The sequence below is a fragment of the Theropithecus gelada genome, chromosome 1 (genome assembly GCF_003255815.1).
Source record: "Theropithecus gelada isolate Dixy chromosome 1, Tgel_1.0, whole genome shotgun sequence".
NCBI lineage: Eukaryota > Metazoa > Chordata > Mammalia > Primates > Cercopithecidae > Theropithecus > Theropithecus gelada.
This window is the reverse complement of record NC_037668.1, coordinates 28,205,398-28,227,057: the sequence shown is the minus strand read 5'-3', so window position 1 is coordinate 28,227,057 and position 21,660 is coordinate 28,205,398. Positions and strand designations below refer to the sequence as shown.

The 21,660-nt window shown below is 39.8% G+C and overlaps 1 protein-coding gene across 5 annotated transcripts in view; it reads right to left on the bottom strand.

The window, feature by feature from the left end:
• Positions 1-11,020: 11,020 nt before the first annotated feature.
• The window catches only part of UAP1 (UDP-N-acetylglucosamine pyrophosphorylase 1), a 38,875-nt gene continuing 28,235 nt past the window's right edge, over positions 11,021-21,660 (bottom strand). For 2 of the 5 annotated variants that reach the window (XM_025404355.1, XM_025404345.1), the window contains exons 8-10: positions 20,350-20,538; positions 18,082-18,132; positions 12,666-13,082 (exon numbers count right to left, since the gene is read on the bottom strand). In XM_025404355.1, coding sequence (XP_025260140.1) covers positions 12,905-13,082; positions 18,082-18,132; positions 20,350-20,538 — 418 coding nt within the window. In that variant the 3' untranslated portion in view covers positions 12,666-12,904. Of the gene's footprint in view, positions 11,590-12,665; positions 13,083-18,081; positions 18,133-20,349; positions 20,539-21,660 lie in introns of those variants that run through there. The other 3 variants (XM_025404384.1, XM_025404374.1, XM_025404365.1) reach the window with 3 other exon arrangements.

Sequence of the window (21,660 nt, the reverse complement as noted above, 5' to 3'; positions counted from 1 at the left end):
AACTCTACAAGCCAGAAGAGAGTGGGGGCCAATATTCAACAGTCTTAAAGAAAAGAATTTTCAACCCAGAATTTCATATCCAGCCAAACTAAGTTTCATAAGTGAAGGAGAAATAAAATCCTTTACAGACAAGCAAATGCTGAGAGATTTTGTCACCACCAGGCCTGCCCTACAAGAGCTCCTGAAGGAAGAACTAAACACAGAAAGGAACAACCAGTACCAGCCACTGCAAAAACATGCCAAAATGTAAAGACCATCGATGCTAGGAAGAAACTGCATCAACTAACAAAAAAAATAACCAGCTAACATCATAATGACAGGATCAAATTCACACACAACAATATTAACCTTAAATGTAAATGGACTAAATGCTCCAATTAAAAGACACAGACTGGCAAATTGGATAGTCAAGACCCATCAGTGTGCTGTATGCAGGAGATCCATCTCATGAGCAGAGACACACATAGGCTCAAAATAAAGGGATGGAGGAAGATCTACCAAGCAAATGGAAAGCAGGGGTTGCAATCCTAGTCTTTGATAAAACAGACTTTAAACCAACAAAGATCAAAAGAGACAAAGAAGGCCATTACATAATGGTAAAGGGATCAATTCAACAAGAAGAGCTAACTATCCTAAATATATATGAACCCAATATAGGAGCACCCAGATTCATAAAGCAAGTCCTTAGAGGCTTACAATGAGACTTAGACTCCCACACAATAACAATGGGAGACTTCAACACCCCACTGTCAACATTAGACAGATCAATGAGACAGAAAATTAACAAGGATATCCAGGAATTGAACTCAGCTCTGCACCAAGCGGACCTAATGGACATATACAGAACTCTCCACCCCAATTCAACAGAATACACATTCTTCTCAGCACCACATCACACTTACTCCAAAATTGACCACACAGTTGGAAGTAAAGCACTTCTCAGCAAATGTAAAAGAACAGAAATTATAACAAACTGTCTCTCAGACCACAATGCAATCAAACCAGAACTCAGGATTAAGAAACTCATTCAAAACTGCTCAGCTACATGGAAACTGAATAACCTGCTCCTGAATGACTACTGGGTACATAATGAAATGAAGGCAGAAATAAACATGTTCTTTGAAACCATTGAGAACAAAGATACAACATACCAGAATCTCTGGGACACATTTAAAGCAGTGTGTAGAGGGAAATTTATAGCACTAAATGCCCACAAGAGAAAGCAGGAAAGATCTAAAATCGACACCCTAACGTCACAATTAAAAGAACTGGAGAAGCAAGAGCAAACACATTCAAAAGGTAGCAGAAGACAAGAAATTACTAAGATCAGAGCAGAACTGAAGGAGATAGAGACACAAAAAAAACTTCAAAACATCAATGAATCCAGGAGCTGGTTTTTTTAAAAGATCAAAAAAATTGATAGACCACTAGCAAGACTAATAAAGAAGAAAAGAGAGAAGAATCAAATAGATACAATAAAAAATGATAAAGGGGATATCACCACCGACCCCACAGAAATACAAACTATCATCAGAGAATACTACAAACACCTCTACGCAAATAAACTAGAAAACCTAGAAGAAATGGATAAATTCCTGGACACATACACCCTCCCAAGACTAAACCAGGAAGAAGTTGAATCCCTGAATAGCCCAATAACAGGCTCTGAAATTGAGGCAATAATTAATAGCCTACCAACCAAAAAAAGTCCAGGACCAGACAGATTCACAGCCAAATTCTACCAGAGGTACAAGGAGGAGCTGGTACCATTCCTTCTGAAACTATTCCAATCAATAGAAAAAGAAGGAATCCTCCCTACTCATTTTATGAGGCCAACATCATCCTGATACCAAAGCCTGGCAGAGACACAACAAAAAAAGAGAATTTTACACCAGTATCCCTGATGAACATTGAGGCAAAAATCCTCAACAAAATACTGGCAAACCAAATCCAGCAGCACATCAAAAACCTTATCCACCATGATCAAGTTGGCTTCATCCCTGGGATGCAAGGCTGGTCCAACATATGCAAATCAATAAACATAATCCAGCATATAAACAGAACCAAAGACAAAAACCACATGATTATCTCAATAGATGCAGAAAAGGCCTTTGACAAAATTCAACAGCCCGTCATGCTAAAAACTCTCAATAAATTCGGTATTGATGGAACATATCTCAAAATAATAAGAGCTATTTATGACAAACCCACAGCCAATATCATACTGAATGGGCAAAAACTGGAAGCATTCCCTTTGAAAACTGGCACAAGACAGGGATGCCCTCTCTCACCACTCCTTTTCAACACAGTGTTGGAAGTTCTGGCTAGGGTAATCAGGCTGGAGAAAGAAATAAAGGGTATTCAATCAGGAAAAGAGGAAGTCAAATTGTCCCTGTTTGCGGATGACATGATTGTATACTTAGAAAACCCCATTGTCTCAGCCCAAAATCTCCTTAAGCTAATAAGCAACTTCAGCAAAGTCTCAGGATACAAAATCAATGTGCAAAAATCACAAGCATTCTTTTATACACCAGTAACAGATAAACAGAGAGCCAAATCATGAGTGAACTCCCATTCACAATTGCTTCAAAGAGAATAAAATACCTAAGAATCCAACTTACAAGGGATGTGAAGGACCTCTTCAAGGAGAACTACAAACCACTGCTCAAATGAAATAAAAGAGGACAAAACAAATGGAAAAACATTCCATGCTCATGGATAGGAAGAATCAGTATCATGAAAATGGCCATACTGCCCAAGGTAATTTATAGATTCAATGCCATCCCCATTAAGCTACCAATGACTTTCTTCACAGAATTGGAAAAAACTGCTTTAAGGTTCATATGGAACCAAAAAAGACCCCGCATTGCCAAGACAATCCTAAGCCAAAAGAACAAAGCTGGAGGCATCACGCTACCTGACTTCAAACTATACTACAAGGCTACAGTAACCAAAACAGCATGGTACTGGTGCCAAAACAGAGATATACACTAATGGAACAGAACAGAGCCCTCAGAAATAATACCACACATCTACAACCATCTGATCTTTGACAAACCTGAGAGAAACAAGAAATGGGGAAAGGATTCCCTATTTAATAAATGGTGCTGGGAAAATTGGCTAGCCATATGTAGAAAGCTGAAACTGGATCCCTTCCTTACACCTTATATGAAAATTAATTCAAGATGGATTAGAGACTTAAATGTTAGACCTAAAACCTTAAAAACCCTAGAAGAAAACCTAGGCAATACCACTCAGGACATAGGCATGGGCAAGGACTTCATGTCTAAAACACCAAAAGCAATGGCAACAAAAGCCAAAATTGACAAATGGGATCTAATTAAACTAAAGAGCTTCTGCGCAGCAAAAGAAACTACCATCAGGGTGAACAGGCAACCTACAGAATGGGAGAAAATTTTTGCAATCTACTCATCTGACAAAGGGCTAATATCCAGAACCTACAAAGGACTCAAACAAATTTACAAGAAAAAAACAAACAACCCCATCAAAAAGTGGGCAAAGGATATGAACAGACACTTCTCAAAAGAAGACATTTATGCAGCCAACAGACACATGAAAAAATGCTCATAATCACTCGCCATCAGAGAAATGCAAATCAGAACCACAATGAGATACCATCTTACACCAGTTAGAATGGCAATCATTAAAAAGTCAGGAAACAACAGGTGCTGGAGAGGATGTAGAGAAATAGGAACACTTTTACACTGTTGGTGGGACTGTAAACCAGTTCAACCAGGTGGAAGACACTGTGGCGATTCCTCGAGGATCTAGAACTAGAAATACTATTTGACCCAGCCATCCCATTACTGGGTATATACCCAAAGGAGTATAAATCATGCTGCTATAAAAACACATGTACACATATGTTTACTGTGGCACTATTCACAAGAGCAAAGACTTGGAACTAACCCAAATGTCCATCAATGACAGACTGGATTAAGAAAATGTGGCACATATACACCATGGAATACTACGCCGCCATAAAAAAGGATGAGTTCCTGTCCTTTGTAGGGACATGGATGCAGCTGGAAACCATCATTCTCAGCAAACTATTGCAAGAACAGAAAACCAAACACCACATGTTCTCACTCATAGGTGGGAATTGAACAATGAGAACACTTGGACCCAGGAAGGGGAACATCACACACCAGCGCCTGTCGTGGGGTTGGGGGAGGGCAGAGGGATAGCATTAGGAGATATACCTAATGTAAATGATGAGTTAATGGGTGCAGCACACCAACATGGCACATGTATACATATGTAACAAACCTGCAGGTTGTGCACATGTACCCTAAAACTTAAAAGTATAATAAAAAATAAATAAATTTAAAAAAAAAAAACAGAAAAAAAGTAAAATGCATATTTTAAACTTTAAAAGGAAATATATTGTCTCATTTCAATCTTATCCATACTACCTATGTTATATATTTTACTCTATAAAATACATACAGTATGAGTTGTACACATCGTTTTGTAAGAAGGAAAAAAAAAAAAAACTTTGCCTACCAGAATAAAATCTGAGATCTGTGGGAAGGATCATTTCTGGGAAGTGGAATCACTGAGAAAGAAACTGAAGAACTGATATGGAAATGATGAGTCATGAAGCTATCAGGATAGACTTTTTGTTCTTATGGTATCCTAACTTTGTTGAGAATTTGTTCATATAAACATATTTTGTGTCAGCCCTGACTCACTACACTTTTTGGCAAGCCTTTTAGACCTTTCAACTTTAAAGACATAATACTGAATGTATACATTCCATCAGCGGGCTCATATTAAACCTCTTGCAGAAAGGCTTTATCTCAAACTGCATTACCTTAAATTTCTATATATTTCCTTCATATATTCCTCTGAATCATAAGGCATTATCATATTTGACAAATGAAGACACTCTATGAAATGCCCAATGCCAAAGACAATAGCATAATGAAGACTACGCTTTCTTATACTGCAACGATGGACATTCCGCTATCTGAAAGTACATTTACATCCCCCACCTCAACTGCACCACAGCCAATTTGACCTCAGAGTTCCTTCACAGCTGTACCAAAGTGGCTAATGTGAACAACTTTGGTTAATTTTTCCTTTGAGCCTTTATAAAAGATAAAGCTTTGGCCGGGCGCGGTGGCTCAAGCCTGTAATCCCAGCACTTTGGGAGGCCGAGGCGAGTGGATCACGAGGTCAGGAGATCGAGACCATCCTGGCTAACATGGTGAAACCCCGTCTCTACTAAAAATACAAAAAACTAGCCGGGCGTGGTGGCGGGCGCCTGTAGTCCCAGCTACTCGGAGGCTGAGGCAGGAGAATGGCGTGAACCTGAGAGGCGGAGCTTGCAGTGAGCCGAGATCGCGCCACTGCACTCCAGCCTGGGTGACACAGCGCGAGACTCTGTCTCAAAAAAAAAAAAAAAAAAAAAAAAGATAAAGCTTTTTATCATAAAATTAAGAATGCATTGTCCAAAAATTCATAGAGAGAAAAAACCTACCTTAGCACTTTTTTTTTTTTTTTTTTTTTGAGACAGAGCCTCACTCTGTGGCTCAGACAGGAGTGCAGTGGTGCAATCTCAGCTCACTGTACCCTCTGCCTCCCGGGTTCAAATGATTCTCCTGCCTCAGCCTCCTGAGGAGCTGGGATTACAAGTGTGTGCCACCACACCCAGCTAATATTTGTATTTTTAGTAGACATGGGATTTCTCTATGTTACCTAGGCTGGTCTTGAACTCCTGACCTCAGGTGACCCACCCGCCTCGTTCTCCCAAAGTGCTGGGATTACAGGTGTGAGCCATCGTGCCCAGCCTTAACACATTATACTTTCTACATCTCATTCAGCCTGAAAAAAGTGCCAGTAATATTTTTAAACCAAATTGTTCACTAACTTTCCCCTTTCTCTTCCCTGCCTACCACCCCACCCTCGTTTCAGAAAATGTTGAGTCAGAGAGGGATAAAATTTAGAAAGACCCCTATTTAGGCTGGTTCTTTCTAGCAGTCTGAGATATTTGCAAAGTGGAATTATCCCCAGAATGCCTATTTCCTGGCCCCATCTATTCATCTTTTGCTTGTACTGTTCTCAAGTGAAATGTTCTTCACTCTTCTCTTCCCCTCGTCTAAGCTTTCAAAGCCAGAACACATCCGGTCTCTTCCCTCTCATCCCTGGTTGCTGATTGCTAAGCTAAGTCTATGCCTCCAAGTCAGTAATTTTCACTCCTAGCTGCCTTTTGGAATCATCTAATGCTTTTTACAAATTAGATGCTCTGGCCTTCTACCAGACTGAGAATCATAATCTCTAGGACTGAAGTCAAAACCTTGCCAGATTTTTCAAAAATCTCTCCAAGTAATTCAGAGGATCCTAAGGGTTGGAAACCATTGTTCTAGTAATTACAATTCTCCTAGTCATGTCTTGCTAGTTTTATCTTTCTTTTTTTTTTTTTTTTTTTTTGAGACCGAGTCACCCAGACTGAAGTGCAGTGGCATGATCTCTGCTCACTGCAACCTCCGCCTCCCGGGATCGAGCGATTCTTCTGCCTCAGCCTCCTGAGTAGCTGGGATTACAGGCACACGCCACCACACCCAGCTAATTTTTGTTTTTAGTGGAGACAGGGTTTCACCATGTTGGTCAGGTTGGTCTCAAACTCCTGACATCGTGATCTGCCCACCTCAGCCTCCCAAAGTGCTGAGATTACAAGCCTAAGTCACCGCACCCAGCCCATCTTTCATTCTTTTACCGCCCCCTCAGGTGTTTGAAAGAATAAAGCTCACATAAGATTTATCTATTTGGTTTCTTGCTTAATTTATTATTGCTGTGGAAACACTGGCCTCTCTCTGTCTCTCTGCCTAATTTATGTTTCCTTTTTAGTATCATCCCTGAACATTTTTTAATAATTTCAACTTTTATTCTTGATTCAGGCAGTACCTATGCAGGTTTGTTACATGGATATACTGTGTGATGCTGAGGCTTGGGGTACAACTGATTCTGTCACCCAGGTAGTAAGCATAGTTTTTCAACTATTGGTGGAAAACTATTGGTTTTTCAACCCTTTCCCCACTCTTTCCCTCCCCTCTCAAGCAGTCCCCAGTGTCTGTTGTTGCTATCTTTATGTTCATGAGTATCCAATGTTTAGCTCCCACTTATAAGTGAAAACATGTGGCATTTGGTCCAGCAATCCCATTACTGTGTATATATCTAAAAAATATATAAATTGTTCACCCAAAAAGACACATGTACTTGTATGTTCATCACAGCACTATTCACAATTGCAAAACATGGAATCAAGCTAGGTGTCCATCAAAGATGGACTGGATAAAGAAAATGTGGTACATATACACCATGGAATACTATACAGCCATAAAAAAAAAGAATGAAATCATGTCCTTTGCAGTAACATGGATGCAGCTGGAGGCCATTACCTTAAACAAATCAACACAGGAACATCTCTGAACTTTCAGTCAGCCTCCCCAAATCCTCTTACAGTGATCATTCTCAAGTCTTAATGTACACCAAAATCACCCAGATGGCTTGTTAAAACACACATTTCTAGGCTGCACCCCCAAATGCATAATGTAGTAATTCTGAGAATCTGTATTTCTAACAAGTTTCCAGGTGATGCTGATGTACCTGGTCAGGCGACCACACTTAGAAATATCAGTTATAGATTTCCTAATGAACCCCATATTTTGGGCATCAATCACCTGGCAACTTGATGCAGTTAAGGGACCCCTTTCCTCCCCAAAATAATTATAAATCTTCCTTCATGATCCACTTCTAAATCACAATACACATTTGCACTTAGAGGTAATTAAATCTGGCCGGGCACCGTGGCTCACGCCTGTAATCTCAGCACTTTGGGAAGCCAAGGTGGGTGGATCACCTGAGGTCAGGAGTTCAAAACCAGCCTGGCCAACACGGTGAAATCCCGTCTCTACTAAAAAATTAGCTGGGCATGGTGGCAGGTGCCTGTAATCCAGCTACTAGGGAGGCTGAGACAGTAGAACCGTTTGAACCCGAGAAGCAGAGGTTTCAGGGAGCCAAGATCATGCCATCGTACTCCAGCCTGGGCAACAAGAATGAAACACCATCTCAAAAGAAAAAAAAAAGAAAAAAGGTAATTAAACCAAATAAACCCTAATTAAAATGTTTGAGTGCCTACTATGAGAAAAACATGGTCTGATTACTAAAAACCACACTGATTTTTCGTAATACATGTTAGAATTATTGAGGTACATCTTCTTGTTAGTATATATAAACATATAACCCCAATTTGGGAAGGGAATAGCTCTACTCTCAAAATGATGGATGTGATAGTTAATTTTATATGTCAGCTTGACTGGGTTAAGGGATGCCCAGACAGCTGGTAAAACATTATTCCTAGGTGTGTCTTTGAGGGTGTTTCTAGAAGATATTAACATTTGAGTCAGGAGACTGAGTAAGGAAGACTGCCCTCATCAGTGTGGGTGGGCAGCATCCAATACATTGAGGGCCTGAATAAAACAAAAGGGCAGAGGAAGAGTGAACTGGCTCTGCTTGAGCTGGGACATCCATCTTCTCCTGCCCTTGGACATCTGCACTCTTGGTTCTCAAGCCTTCAGACTCAGACTAAGACTTACGCCATTGGCTCCCCTGGTTCTCAGGCCTTCGGGTTTGGACTGGAACCACACCACCAGCTTGCAGAGGGCAGATCATGGGTCTTAGCCTCCATAATCACAAGCCAGTTCCTTGTAATTAAATCTTTCGTATAACTATATGTTTCAGCTGGTGCAAAAGTAATTGCAGTTTTTCCCATTACTTTTAATATCCTATCAGTTCTGTTTTTCTAGAGAACCCTAATACAATGAGATCCTTCGATGAGGACATGCTAAACTCCAATTTATGATTGCCTTTGTTAATTCTTACTGAGCTTAATTCCTTACATTTTAGTAATAAATTATATTTTCATTTTATGTGGGTTTTGTCTCTTTAACCAGAATGTAAGTTTTTTAAGGACAAGTCTCTGTGTTATACTTTTTATACCCCATCTAATACTGCTGACCACATGACAAGCAAGCACTCAGTCCTTATTGGCTAACTCATTCATTCATCACTTCCCAGTATGTATTTCCTAAACCAGGGTTCAAAATAGGACCATGAATTGCAAAAACGTCCACGTTGGCCAACAGAAAAACAGATTTCCAAACTAACTGAATGATTTGTGTTTTAGTCACTCTTCTAGAGTATGCATGCTTTTTCCTTCCCTCTTTTTACCCGGATAACTGAAATCTGACTGTACTATGATGAATAAAGAGGAAAAGTTAGCAACAGTAAGCTGGAATTAGAAATAAAATCTAAATTACCAATAAATGCCAAAACTTCCAGGAATAGAAGAGGTAGAAGTTGAAAACTGTAATTTTTCTTTGTCTTCCAATAGATGTCACTAATAATTCCTTTGTGGACATCAAAACTGGATTAAATTTGAGAGGTAAGAGGGAAATTGAACAAAAATCAAATATTCAAGTAACATACCCATTGGGCTTATATGTTCACTTGTGACTATCAAAAAAGTTATTAAATCACAGCCAGCCAATCAAGCCAGACTCAAAATGACTATCAGCTCTCACATAAATTCTATACTGTTACTGCCAAATTATTCTAGCTTTTATTTTCATAAACATTTTACCCAATTCTATATTTTCTGAATTGTGACAATTATTTAACAAGAACTTATAAAGATACATAATGCTATCACCTCATCATTCCATGGTTCAGAGGCTCTCAGAGTTTGTTCTTAACTACCCAATGTTCCCCAGCCATCGCTCCTCTCCAACAAAACCACTACACAATCCCAGGCTTCCATTCTTCCCTTTTCATGGTGTCACTAGTATGTTCTTATAACAAGGGGAGAAGAAATAGCAGGCGGAAATAGCAGTGGAAATAGCAAGGTTCAAGAAAAAAAGAAATGGATCACACCATTAGTACCAGTTTTTGGCATTCAGGAGCTAAAAACTCTGCAATTCCATTCTTACAACCCGTTTGGAGCTCATTTCAAAAAGAAGTCAAACTTCACTAATCTTTCTGAAAACTAGAATAGATAGCATTAGCAAAATTGAGCTGTTATTGAAATAAAATAGAAAATATGCTAAATGAACAATTTAGGCCTTAGTTAAAAAAAAAAATTTAGATAAGATTGATGGATATCAACATCACATGCTCTTCAAAAAAAAAAAAAGTGATCCTTAAAGAAAAGACCCATCCCATGAATGGCATCCTATCTTGTGACAACTTGTTAGTGGAAAATAAAATTTATTCATCTCTTTTCTAGATATAATTTTCATAATCATTTATCCAGATGTTCATTTTTATACTTTTTGTCAATACTTAAATATTATTTAAGATGCATTTAAAAAGCTCAGTCTTTTCAAACAAACAGCATTTTAGACACACAGAACCCTTACTAATGACCAATGATCTATGGCACATATTTAAAGAACCACCTTTGTCTTTTTTTTTTTTAATCCTCCAAAACAATTACAGTAACAAAAAACTGGAATAGCCTGCCACAGAAAATTCAGAAACTATATTCTTTTGAATTCCTAAGTGCCACCAAATATTTGAGCAAAACAGAGTAAATGAATAATTTGAAACAAGGTTTCTCAACCTTGACACCATTGACACTTTAGGCCAGACAATTCTTTGTCGTAGGAGACTGTCCTGTGTATTGTAGGATGTTTAGTGACATCCCTAGTCCCTATTAGATGCCAGTGGTACCATTTCACTTTCCCACTTGTCACAACCAAAAATATCTCCAGATATTGCCAAATGGCCCTTTGGGAGGGGGACAAAATAATCTTTGAGTGAGAGCTACTACTATAAAGTGATAAGAAGAGAAAGCCCAAAGTTAGACATTCATTGAAAGAAGTTCTATGACTCTGCAGCCTCATTGAATCATCGATTTGTTTTTATGCATTCTCTTAAAGTTTCTCCCAAGTTTCATATTTTCTCAATGAAATAATTTCTTCAAGTACAAATGACACTCCAGGGACAAGAAGACACATTTATTTTACCGCCCAATTATTTTCTTAAAAAAGCTTGATGTTTGATAAAATAAAACAAACTTTTAGTACCATAGAAATCTTTCAACATGTACAATGACATATTATTACTATGTACAACTTCAAAAACAAATGCTTCCAGCTCCAAGTAAACTGATGTTGAACATCCTGCCTATATTTCAGCTGTACAAAATTTCCTGGATGGCCAATAGTCTCCTTGGCTTGGAAAAAAATTATATAAATAAGACCTTCAATGAGTTGGGAATCATAAAAATGCTATCTGCAGTTGAGTCATCTGGATCTTGGGAAGTGTGCAATAGCTGTAAGAGTTCAACGAGCAAAATAAAACCCTGTGGATATTTAAACTTCGGTTGTCCAAGAGGTCTTGTAGGTTCACAGTTGGTCTATCAAAAATAAAAGCTATTCCTATTGTGGCAAACAAAACTTGGTATCTGGTTCAAATACCATTTTTCACCAGCTCATGAACTCCATTCTCATCGATGATTAGAGGTGCATGGAATTCTTTATCTGCCACATAACTTTCTAATCCCTAAAAAGAGGATTGAAATGAAACACAATTAGAAAATCTGCACTTGTCATGCAATGCTGGACTTGCTATAATGATGATTTAAAGCACAAATGCCAAAAAAGGTTGAGATGCAGAACATAAAAGTCAAAATCTATTTAATATACGTTTTAGAGTAGACTTAATGACTGACTTGTAAAAGCACAAAACAAAAATATAAAAAGAAAATTACTCTGATTATCATTTCTACAGTTAATAAGATGATAATCATTTTTCCTACAATCACCTCTCACAAAATTAACTTTTTTTTTTTTGAGACAGAGGAGTCTCACCCCTCTGCTCACTGCAACTTCCACCTCCCAGGTTCAAGGAATTCTCGTGCCTCAGCCTCCTGAGTAGGTGGGACTACGGGCGCCTGCCACCATACCCGTCTAATTTTTTGTATTTTTCAGTAGAGACAACGTTTCATCATGTTGGCCAGGCTGGTCTCGAACTCCTGACCTCAAATGATCTACCTGCCTTGGCCTCCCAAAGTGCTGGGATTACAGGCATGAGCCACCACAAGCGGCCAATAGAGTTAACTTTCTAAGCAAGAAAGTTGTCTCTAATGCTACAACAAAGCAATACAAAGATCTCCAGGAAAAATATTACATAATTAAAAGAGTAGAGACCTCTAAATCCCCAAGTACTGTCACCCAAAAGGGACAGTACTAAGTACATGAACAAGCTAGACTCCTTGAAAGAAAAGTTACATTGCATTTTTTAAAAGCCAGATGATTTATCTAAAAAACAAGGGTGACTATATATTTTTCAAAAGCCTACTGCATTTCAATGAGTGGGTGAAATGGACTAGCTATTGTAGATGTCTGTTAATGGCAACTAACTCACTTATGGGATAGATGCAAAGCCATAACAGGAATTCTCAAAGAGAAGAATTCAGAACAAATGCAGTTTCTCAACTTGTTCCCAGGAAGAGCTCCTCAGGGCAGGACCATCAGAAAATGCTGCATCTTCTCTAAGGGCATCCCTACTTAAACATAAAACAATGCCAGAATTCTACTTTTTAAAAAAGTTTTATTGCTTTTTTTGTTATTTTTTTTCATTTATAAAGACAAGGTCTCACTATATTGCCCAGGCTGGTCTCAAACTCCTGAGCTCAAGCAACCCACTTGCCTCGGCCTCCCAAAGTACTGGGATTACAGGAGTGAGCCACTGTGCCCAACTTTATTTCATTTTTAATTGACAATAATTGTATATATTTTTGAGATACAATGTGATGATGCGATGCATGTATACACTGTAGAATAATCAAATAAGGCCAATTAACATACCTATCACCTCAAATACTTATCCTTTCTTTGTGGTGAGAACATTTAAAATCCACCTTTTCGTTATTTTGAAATATACAAAGCTTTGCCAAAGAATAGAGGAAAAGGTAAAGCAGACTTACTTCTCCAGCATAGGAGATAAGAGGAGAGATTTCACACTGGATTGGTACATCATTGGCATCCTTCAAGCTAAGAAAAAAAACAAATGTGTGTTAAAGATTTTGCTTCCCATGTTACTTGCCGGAGCAAAAGTACAAACCATCAACTTTCCTCTGAGAAGCTTACAGATAACAATTCTTCCAGTTAAACGAATGGAACAGATGCTACCCTGATGATCACTAAATTCCCTGAGGATTAAGTTAATATGAAATTCTCAGGTCAGAAGGACACTATTTGGGGCAAGTGCCAATAATTATGGGTAGCTCTTTACAGCACTTCACTAGTTTTTATAGTTTTTATACACTGTCCCCTTACCTACATTTCATTTTTTACCATTTCCAAGTTTCAATTTGATAAAAAGGCAACTACTTACTAGGTATATACTATATGCCAAGCCCAGTGCTAGGTGCTCTGGAGCCCTTTATATTGCATTTTAATTCTCACCACTAGCTTGGTACTATTAAGGTTGACAAACATTCTAAAGCTGTACTATCCAATACAGAAGCCAATAGCCACACAGGGCTACTTAAACTTAGTTAAAATTTTTAAAATTAATTTAAAATTTAAAATTCAGTTTCTCAGTCATAACAATCACACTTCAAGGGTTCAGAAGCCATGAATGCCCAATGACTACAAAATTGGACAACAAAGATATGCAACATTTCCTTCACTGCAGAAAGTTCTATCGGACAATTAAATTATTTCCCAGTACATGTTTTTCTGTACATCCCAAATATTCTAGATTAACTGAGCTGATTTATTCAGTATGTTTCAAAGTACTTCTCTGTTACCAAAAGTCCCTTTCTAAAGAGTTAAGGCAGAAGGCACTCAAGCAAAAGCAAGGTCAAAGTCCCTATTTGCTTCATCTAGGTCACAACCTAACATTTATAGCAATGAATTTCTACGTTATCTAACACAAAAGTCAATAAATAGTCAATGCATTTGCAGTCATCAGACTTCTTTGTTACTTGCCGCTTCAAGAATCTTACCAATAAGACACAGGGCACAAAAATACTAGTCTCTTGTCAAACCACAGCTCTTTCTTTTCTTTCCCTAAGTACATAGTCTCAAACTTTGCTGGAGTGAATAAAAACCAGAGGGCTTCTGAGTTCAGCTACAGGTCAACCTTTCTCTAGCATTCAAAGCACTCTCTATCCTACTTCAACTTACTTATCCTGAGACTCTCCACTCAAATCAGACCAGTCACACTCTTTGGATTATTCCAAGTCATTCTCAATTATGGTCCCATAAAAACCACACCCATCCTCCAAGATTTGGCTCAAGCCCCAATCTTCTCTTGACCACTGCATTTCATAGTAATTGTCTTCATCCATTTAGTCATATAAAAAATAAATGTGGCTGGGCGCAGTGGCTCACGCCTGTAATTCTAACACTTTGGGAGGCCAAGGCAGGTAGATCACCTGAGGTCAGGAGTGCAAGACCAGCCTGGCCAACATGGTAAAACTCCGTCTCTAGTAAAAATACAAAAAATTAGCTGGGTGTGGAGGCGAGCATCTGTAATCCCAGCTACTCAGGAGGCTGAAGCAGGAGAATCGCTTGAGCCTGGGAGGCGAAGGTTGCAATGAGCTGAGATCGCTCCACTGCACTCCAGCCTGGGCGACTGAGGAAGACACCATCTCAAAAATAGTAATAACAATAATAAATAAAAAATAAATGTATTAGACACCTGCTAAGTCACTGCCTCCTAGAGTTATTATTGCTATAGCACACATTTGGCACATAATCACATACTGTCTGAAAATTTACTTAACTTTTATGTATGTGCATCTTGAACATCCCAGTAGGCTGTAAGAAGTGGCTTATTTCTCTTGTATAAGATACTTCAGCACCTAGAATACTAATAGCACCTATAAACCTATGAGCAGGCCTACCAATGCTTGTTGTCTGAACAAATAACACTATGAAAATAGACAGATGACAAACTAATGAAGGGAAAAGAGGAGGTATAGTAGGGCACACACCTCTCTACACACGTGCCAGATTCTACCACAAGAGCTCAAGAGGTCTAGTCCAGACCTTCTGGGGCAACTCAAAGTCATACAAAACCAAATGAATTTTGAGTAGGCATGCCAAGGAAAAAATGAGGGCCCACCCATTAATAAGATGTATATAGCCCAGTCCCACCTAAACCCTGAAGGATTCAGTGTAGCAGGAACAGAGGGTGGTTGTGAACCCAAGAAACACATATACAGCTGGCCTTAATATATAACTTCCATTCTACTACCACAAAGATACCCCAAGAAACTAAGGAGTCAACTTTAGCAAACAAAACTGGATGCCCTGAAGGAGGAAAAACAGAAGCTACCATCACCAAATGTAAAATCTCAGGATATAGGCAAATTAGCCCAATATACCAACTGCCCCACAATTCTTTAGCCATGCATCCTTTTGGTAGCTAACACTATTCAGTAAGCATTAAGGTGAGAAATAAAAATAATACTGAGTCAAAACTCAGCATGGCTGTTTCCCTTCTTTCAGAATACTCCTAGCTGCTTCTTCCCTCTTTTACGTAATATACTTTCTTTTCGTCTCTCACTATTACATGATTTTCTTCAGCTGTGTGAGTTCATCCTTTGGTGCCAAGGATTATGCAGGAACTCTTTTTCAGTGCATGGTATCATTTAAAGCCAAACTTTTATTTCACTTTAATTATTCTACAAACGGCTAAAATGAAGAAAACTGGGCGATGGGGGGTTTTAAATAAAAGAGTAAGAATAATGTTTAAAGCTTTTTGTATCTTAACTAAGATAGCTAGATGCTGTAGCTGTCTTCAGTTATATAATTAAGAATCTATTACACTCTTAGGTTAAAAGCTACGGTTCAATGACAAAAAAATTTAGTCAAAGTTTTATTTTTTAAATATAAAAGCAGTTTGCTTCCATATATTAAAAATGATGGATGAGACAGAAAGTGACAAAGGGATCTGCATACAGTTCTCAAGGCATGAGGGACAATAGCCATCTGTGGCAGCAGTCCCCAACCCCTGGGCCATGGACCGGTACTACTCTGTGGCCTGTTAGGACCTGGGCCACACAGCAGAAGATGAGCAGTGGGCAAGTGAGTAAAGCTTCATCTGTATTTACACACGCTCCCCACCACTCACATTACTGCCTGAGCTCCATCTCCTGTCAGATCAGTGGCAGCAAGAGATTCTCATAAGAATGTGAACACTATTGTGAACTGCCCATGTAAGGGATCTAGGCTGTATGCTCCTCATGAGAATCTAATGCTTGATGATGTCTCCCATCATCCCCAAATGGAACCATTTATTTGCAGGAAAACAAGCTCGGGGCTCCCACTGATTCTACATTACAGTGAGTTGTATAATTACTTCATTACAATGTAATAATAATAGAAATAAAGTATACCATAAATATAACGTGCTTGAATCATCCTGAAACCACCCTCACCACCCCAAGTCCGTGGAAAATTTGTCTTCCACAAAGCCAGTCCCTGGTGCCAAAATAGGTTGGGGACCACTGATCTACAGCACCTGTAAGAAATTGATCAGATGTTTAAGTCCACTTCCTTGTTTACAGAGTCACATCCCAGAAACATTGACATTCACAGGAATTTGGGCAGAGGAATGGCACAAACAGGAAAAAGCACTTGGGTGACATTGATGTCAGTGCTACTCTATTTCTGAGACAACTTCCATCTCCAGATCTTTTGCCCTACATATATTTCCCAAATTACCTTAAAAACTTTTTTTTTCTTTTTTTTTTTTTTTGAGATGGAGTCTTGCTCTGTCACCAAGGCTGGAGTACAGTGGTGCAATCTCAGCTCACTGCAACCTCTGCCTCCTAGGTTTAAGTGATTCTCCCGCCTGAGCCTCCTGAGTAGCTAGTTAACAAGTGTGCACCACCACACCAGCTAATTTTTGTATTTTTAGTAGAGATGAGGTTTCGCCATGTTTGCCAGGCTGGTCTCCAACTCCTGACCTCAGAAAATCCACCCGCCTTGGCCTCCCAAAGTGCTGGGATTAAAGGCGTAAGCCACTGCACCCAACCTTAAAAACTTTAACTTTCAACGTGTAACAATAACACCAAGCTGTCTCTTAAACTATAAAGATAACTGCTTTTCCAAACTCTGTCAGTACCCAGATGGGAGAGGATATGTGTTACTTCTAACTAAAAATGATCTGCCATTGGCCGGGCGCGGTGGCTCAAGCCTGTAATCCCAGCACTTTGGGAGGCCGAGACGGGCGAATCACGAGGTCAGCAGATCGAGACCATCCTGGCTAACACGGTGAAACCCCGTCTCTACTAAAAAATACAAAAAAACTAGCCGGGCGAAGTGGCGGGCGCCTGTAGTCCCAGCTACTCGGGAGGCTGAGGCAGGAGAATGGCTAAACCCGGGAGGCGGAGCTTGCAGTGAGCTGAGATCCGGCCACTGCACTCCAGCCTGGGCGACAGAGCGAGACTCCGTCTCAAAAAAAAAAAAAAAAAAAAATGATCTGCCATTAAGATTAAAAGATTCTTTAGAAGCAAGATAGTAACTGACTAAAATTAATGCAGTGACCAAAAAGGGGAGTTATTAGTGTGAGAATAAATCAACAGAACAGTTTTCACCATATCAAGGGCCATCAAACACGACAGGAACAATTAGCCTTTATACTGACAGCATACACCCAATTCCACAAGACACATCTTCAGAATGGTATTTTTAATCCCGTACAAGCTTATGTTAAAGGTGCAAAATGTGTTCTCCCTGACCTGTAACCTGCTCTGGATCTTATCTATCATCTAAAATTTGTCAGTTCCAGTTCTAACACCTGTGGTCAGATTCTTTAGTAAAGCATGCTCCCCATTTCCAGCATGCAACAAGATTCTGAGTTAGTGTTATCCAGAGAGATACCTGCCACCAAGTAAGCAGTGCACCCACACCAAAGCTTCAACCATCCTCCCTCCAGACCCCCAAAAGGCAGAGCACTAAACTACGATGCCAGTTAGTATGGAGGGAAGCACAGCCCCATCACCATGCACTGTAGGCAGGCTGGTATATTTACTTGTGATTGACATCAGCTGTGATGGTCTCTGACTTCCCATTTGTAGCACTGCTATGTGGGAATAAATAAGCATTAATGGGAATGGAAGCAAATCAAACAATAACAATGAAATGGAGTTGCAAAATATACTTGATTGAATGGTATGTATTTATGGTAAATCATAAATTTGTCCCAAGAGACCAAAAGGGGGTTAAAAAAAATCAAAATAAAACTCAATGGCCAAAGATGAAACATGAGGACAACGTGACACGCCAAGAGCAAGCTTGTTGACCAATACAGAGCCCAAAAGTGGCCTTGGACTGGGAGATGAAAGCTACCACTGCTGCTTCTTATAAAACCAGTTACGTACTAGTAAATTCCAATGTGTTCTCTAACATTTTATTATTTTTTCTTGAGATGGAGTCTCACCCTGTCACCCAGGCTGGAGTGCAACGGTACAGTCTCAGCTCACTGCAACTTCTCCCTCCTGGGTTCAAGCAATTCTCCTGCCTCAGCCGCCCAAGTAGCTGGGATACAGGCGTGTGCTACCATGCCCAGTTAATTTTGTAGATTTAGTAGAGTCAGGGTTTCACCACGTTGGCCAGGCTGGTCTTGAACTTCTGACCTCAGGTAATCACCTGCCTCAGTCTCCCAAAATACTGGGATTACAGGCATGAACCACCACACCTAGCCCAATATTTTAACATTTATTGAGGCATTCTTGCAGCCAGCCAACTTATCCGTTAGGAATATAAATTAAATGGCAGAATGCTTTTTACATAAGTACGGATATACCAGATGATTCAGAAGAGGAAATTCTAGGTGCCAGTGAAGGTTTCATCATAAAATACAAGATTTAGGCTGAGCACAATAGCTCACACCTGTAATCCCAGCACTTTGGGTGGCCGAGGCGGGTGTATTGTTTAAGCCCAGGAGGTGAATTGAGCCGAGATCGCGCCACTGCACTCCAGCCTGGCTGACAGAGCAAGACCTTGTCTTAAAAACGAAAAGGACTGGCCAGACATGGCAGCTCACGCCTGTAATCCCAGCACTTTGGGAGGTCAAAGCAGGCGGATCACCTGAGGTCAGGAGTTCGGGACAAGCCTGACAAACATGGTGGAATCCTGTCTCTACTAAAAATACAAAATTAGCCAGGCATTACGGCAGGCGAGGGTAACCCCAGCTACTTGGGAGGCTGAGGCAGGAGACTCACGTGAACCCAGGAAGCAGAGGTTGCAGTGGGCAGAGATTGTGCCATTGCACTCCAGCCTGGGTGACAAGAGCGAAACTCTGGCTCCAAAAAACAAACAAACAAACAAACAAAAACAGATTTAGCTGGAAAGTATTTTACCTTGGATTTAAATTGCTACAATACCTTCTTTTTTTTAACTGCTCAAAACCAAGGCCATTTCTAAAGTATCAGTGAATATAATTGATATTTACTTCTGTTCTACACATCTTCCTCAGTGACCTGAAAGTGTGACAGTGAAAACTGCCATGGGACTACAATTTGTAGGTAGCCTGGGGTTGGTGGGGCTATGAGTGGGTCTCACAGACAGTATTATTAATGGTAGTGAGGTCAGTTGGGCCCAGTGGCTCACGCCTGTCCCAGCAATTTGGGAGGCCAAGGCAGGCGGATCACAAGGTCAGGACATCAACAGCACTCTGGCCAACAAGGTGAAAGCCCATCTCTAATAAAAATACAAAAATTAGCTGGGTGTGGTGGTGTGCACCTGTAGTCCCTGCTACTTGGGAGGCTGAGGTAAGAGAATCGCTTGAACCCGGGAGGTGGAGGTTGCAGTGAGCTGAGATTGCGCCACTGCACTCCAGCCTGGTGACAAAGCGATACTCTGTCTCAAAAAAAAGAAAAAAAAAAATAGTAGTGAGGCCACAGATATAAGGGCAGCAACAACCAATCCTCTGTGGCTGAAGGACTTGCCCTGTGGTACAGAGTGTTACCGATGGGCTTTAACCATATGGCACACCAAAACAAAAAAAATCTTCTGATCGTTATTTAGTAGAAGTCTTTTTGCTGTCATGGTGGCATTGTTTCCAAAAAATAAAAATTAAAGAAAGAGATTTGAAAGACTCCTCTTCACAAGAAAGTAAAACAATCATTCTCTTTGTAATAGGCAAAGCTAGTGTTATTTCACAACAGGAACTATTCACACATTAACACTTTGTTTTTTAAAAAAGATCTAGGAATACAGAGAGAGAGAGAGAAAGTAGTCCAAGAGGAGGAAAAGTCCAAGAAAGCATCCATACAAAAGAGAAAAGATACTGACTTACCGGGGAATTGCTGGAAGGCGAGAGCCATTTTCATCTATGAAGTGGCCCCCTGCATTAAGGACCCAGCAATGATGAAGGGACATCAAAGCATGCCTTGCAGTAGTAGGGTTGTCTTTCCCATTCTGACTGTCAGCATTCTTTAGTGGGGAAAACTCATCTTCCCGTAATACTTCATACACCACAAACTTCCTAGAGCAAAACCATATAAAGACCTCTTTATTATGAAACTGCATACACAGCTTCTAACCCCTTAACATAGCTAAGCCTTTGGTCTTCAACAATAGGCTTTCCTATTCCAATTTGAATGATGAATAAAATATTGCTCATCCTTGGACTAAAGAAAGTTGAAATTTTCTTTCTCAATGCAAAATGAGAAATCATTTCCCCCCTCAACTATAGAACAGTTCATCTTAAGTCAGAAAGATTAGGAATCCTAACGTACAAAGATCACATTAGTGCCTGTTCTGGGGAAAAAAAAAAAAAACAGGCAAAAAAGATGATTTAGAAATGGAAAGATTAATTTCATTTTATTTATTTATGGTTTTTTTTTTTGAGACAGAGTCTCACTCTGTCACCCAGGCTGGACTGCAGTGGTGCAATCTCAGCTCACTGCAACCTCCACCTCCTGGGTTCAAGAGATTCTCTCACCTCAGCCTTCTGAGTAACTGGGACTTCAGGCATGCACCACCATGCCCGGCTAATTTTTGTACTGTTAGTAGAGACGGTGTTTCACCATGTTGGCCAGGCTGGTCTCCAACTCCTTGGCCTCAAGTCATCCACCCGCCTCAGCCTCCCAAACTGCTGGAATTACAGGCATGAGCCACCACGCATTAATTTTATACAGCTTATTTGTCTTCCTCATTTTTGCACTCATCAAATTCTGAGACAAGCATCTCAGCACCAAATGTGATCTTTATAGAAAACTATATAATCTAAAAACATGTTTACTAAAACATTTATTCACAGGGCAGTAAAAAGATATCCTAAATACAAAACGGGTCAATTCTTTATCTTAACCTTTTCAGTTTCTCATCCAAAATAAACGACTTTAACAACTTTACAGGAGACCAAGGCGGGGCACAGTGGCTCAAGCCTGTAATCCCAGCACTTTGCACAGCCGAGATGGGACAATCACTTGAGGCCGCGAGTTTGAGACCTGCCTGCTCAACATAGGAAGAACCCATCTCATTTAATAAATATATATATATGAAAAAAAAAACTTTATAGAAGCCAGAAACTAGATGATTAAAAAAAAAAATGTTGTACTCATAGGCAACTCAGATCACACTCCTGGTTTTATTCTAGAGAACC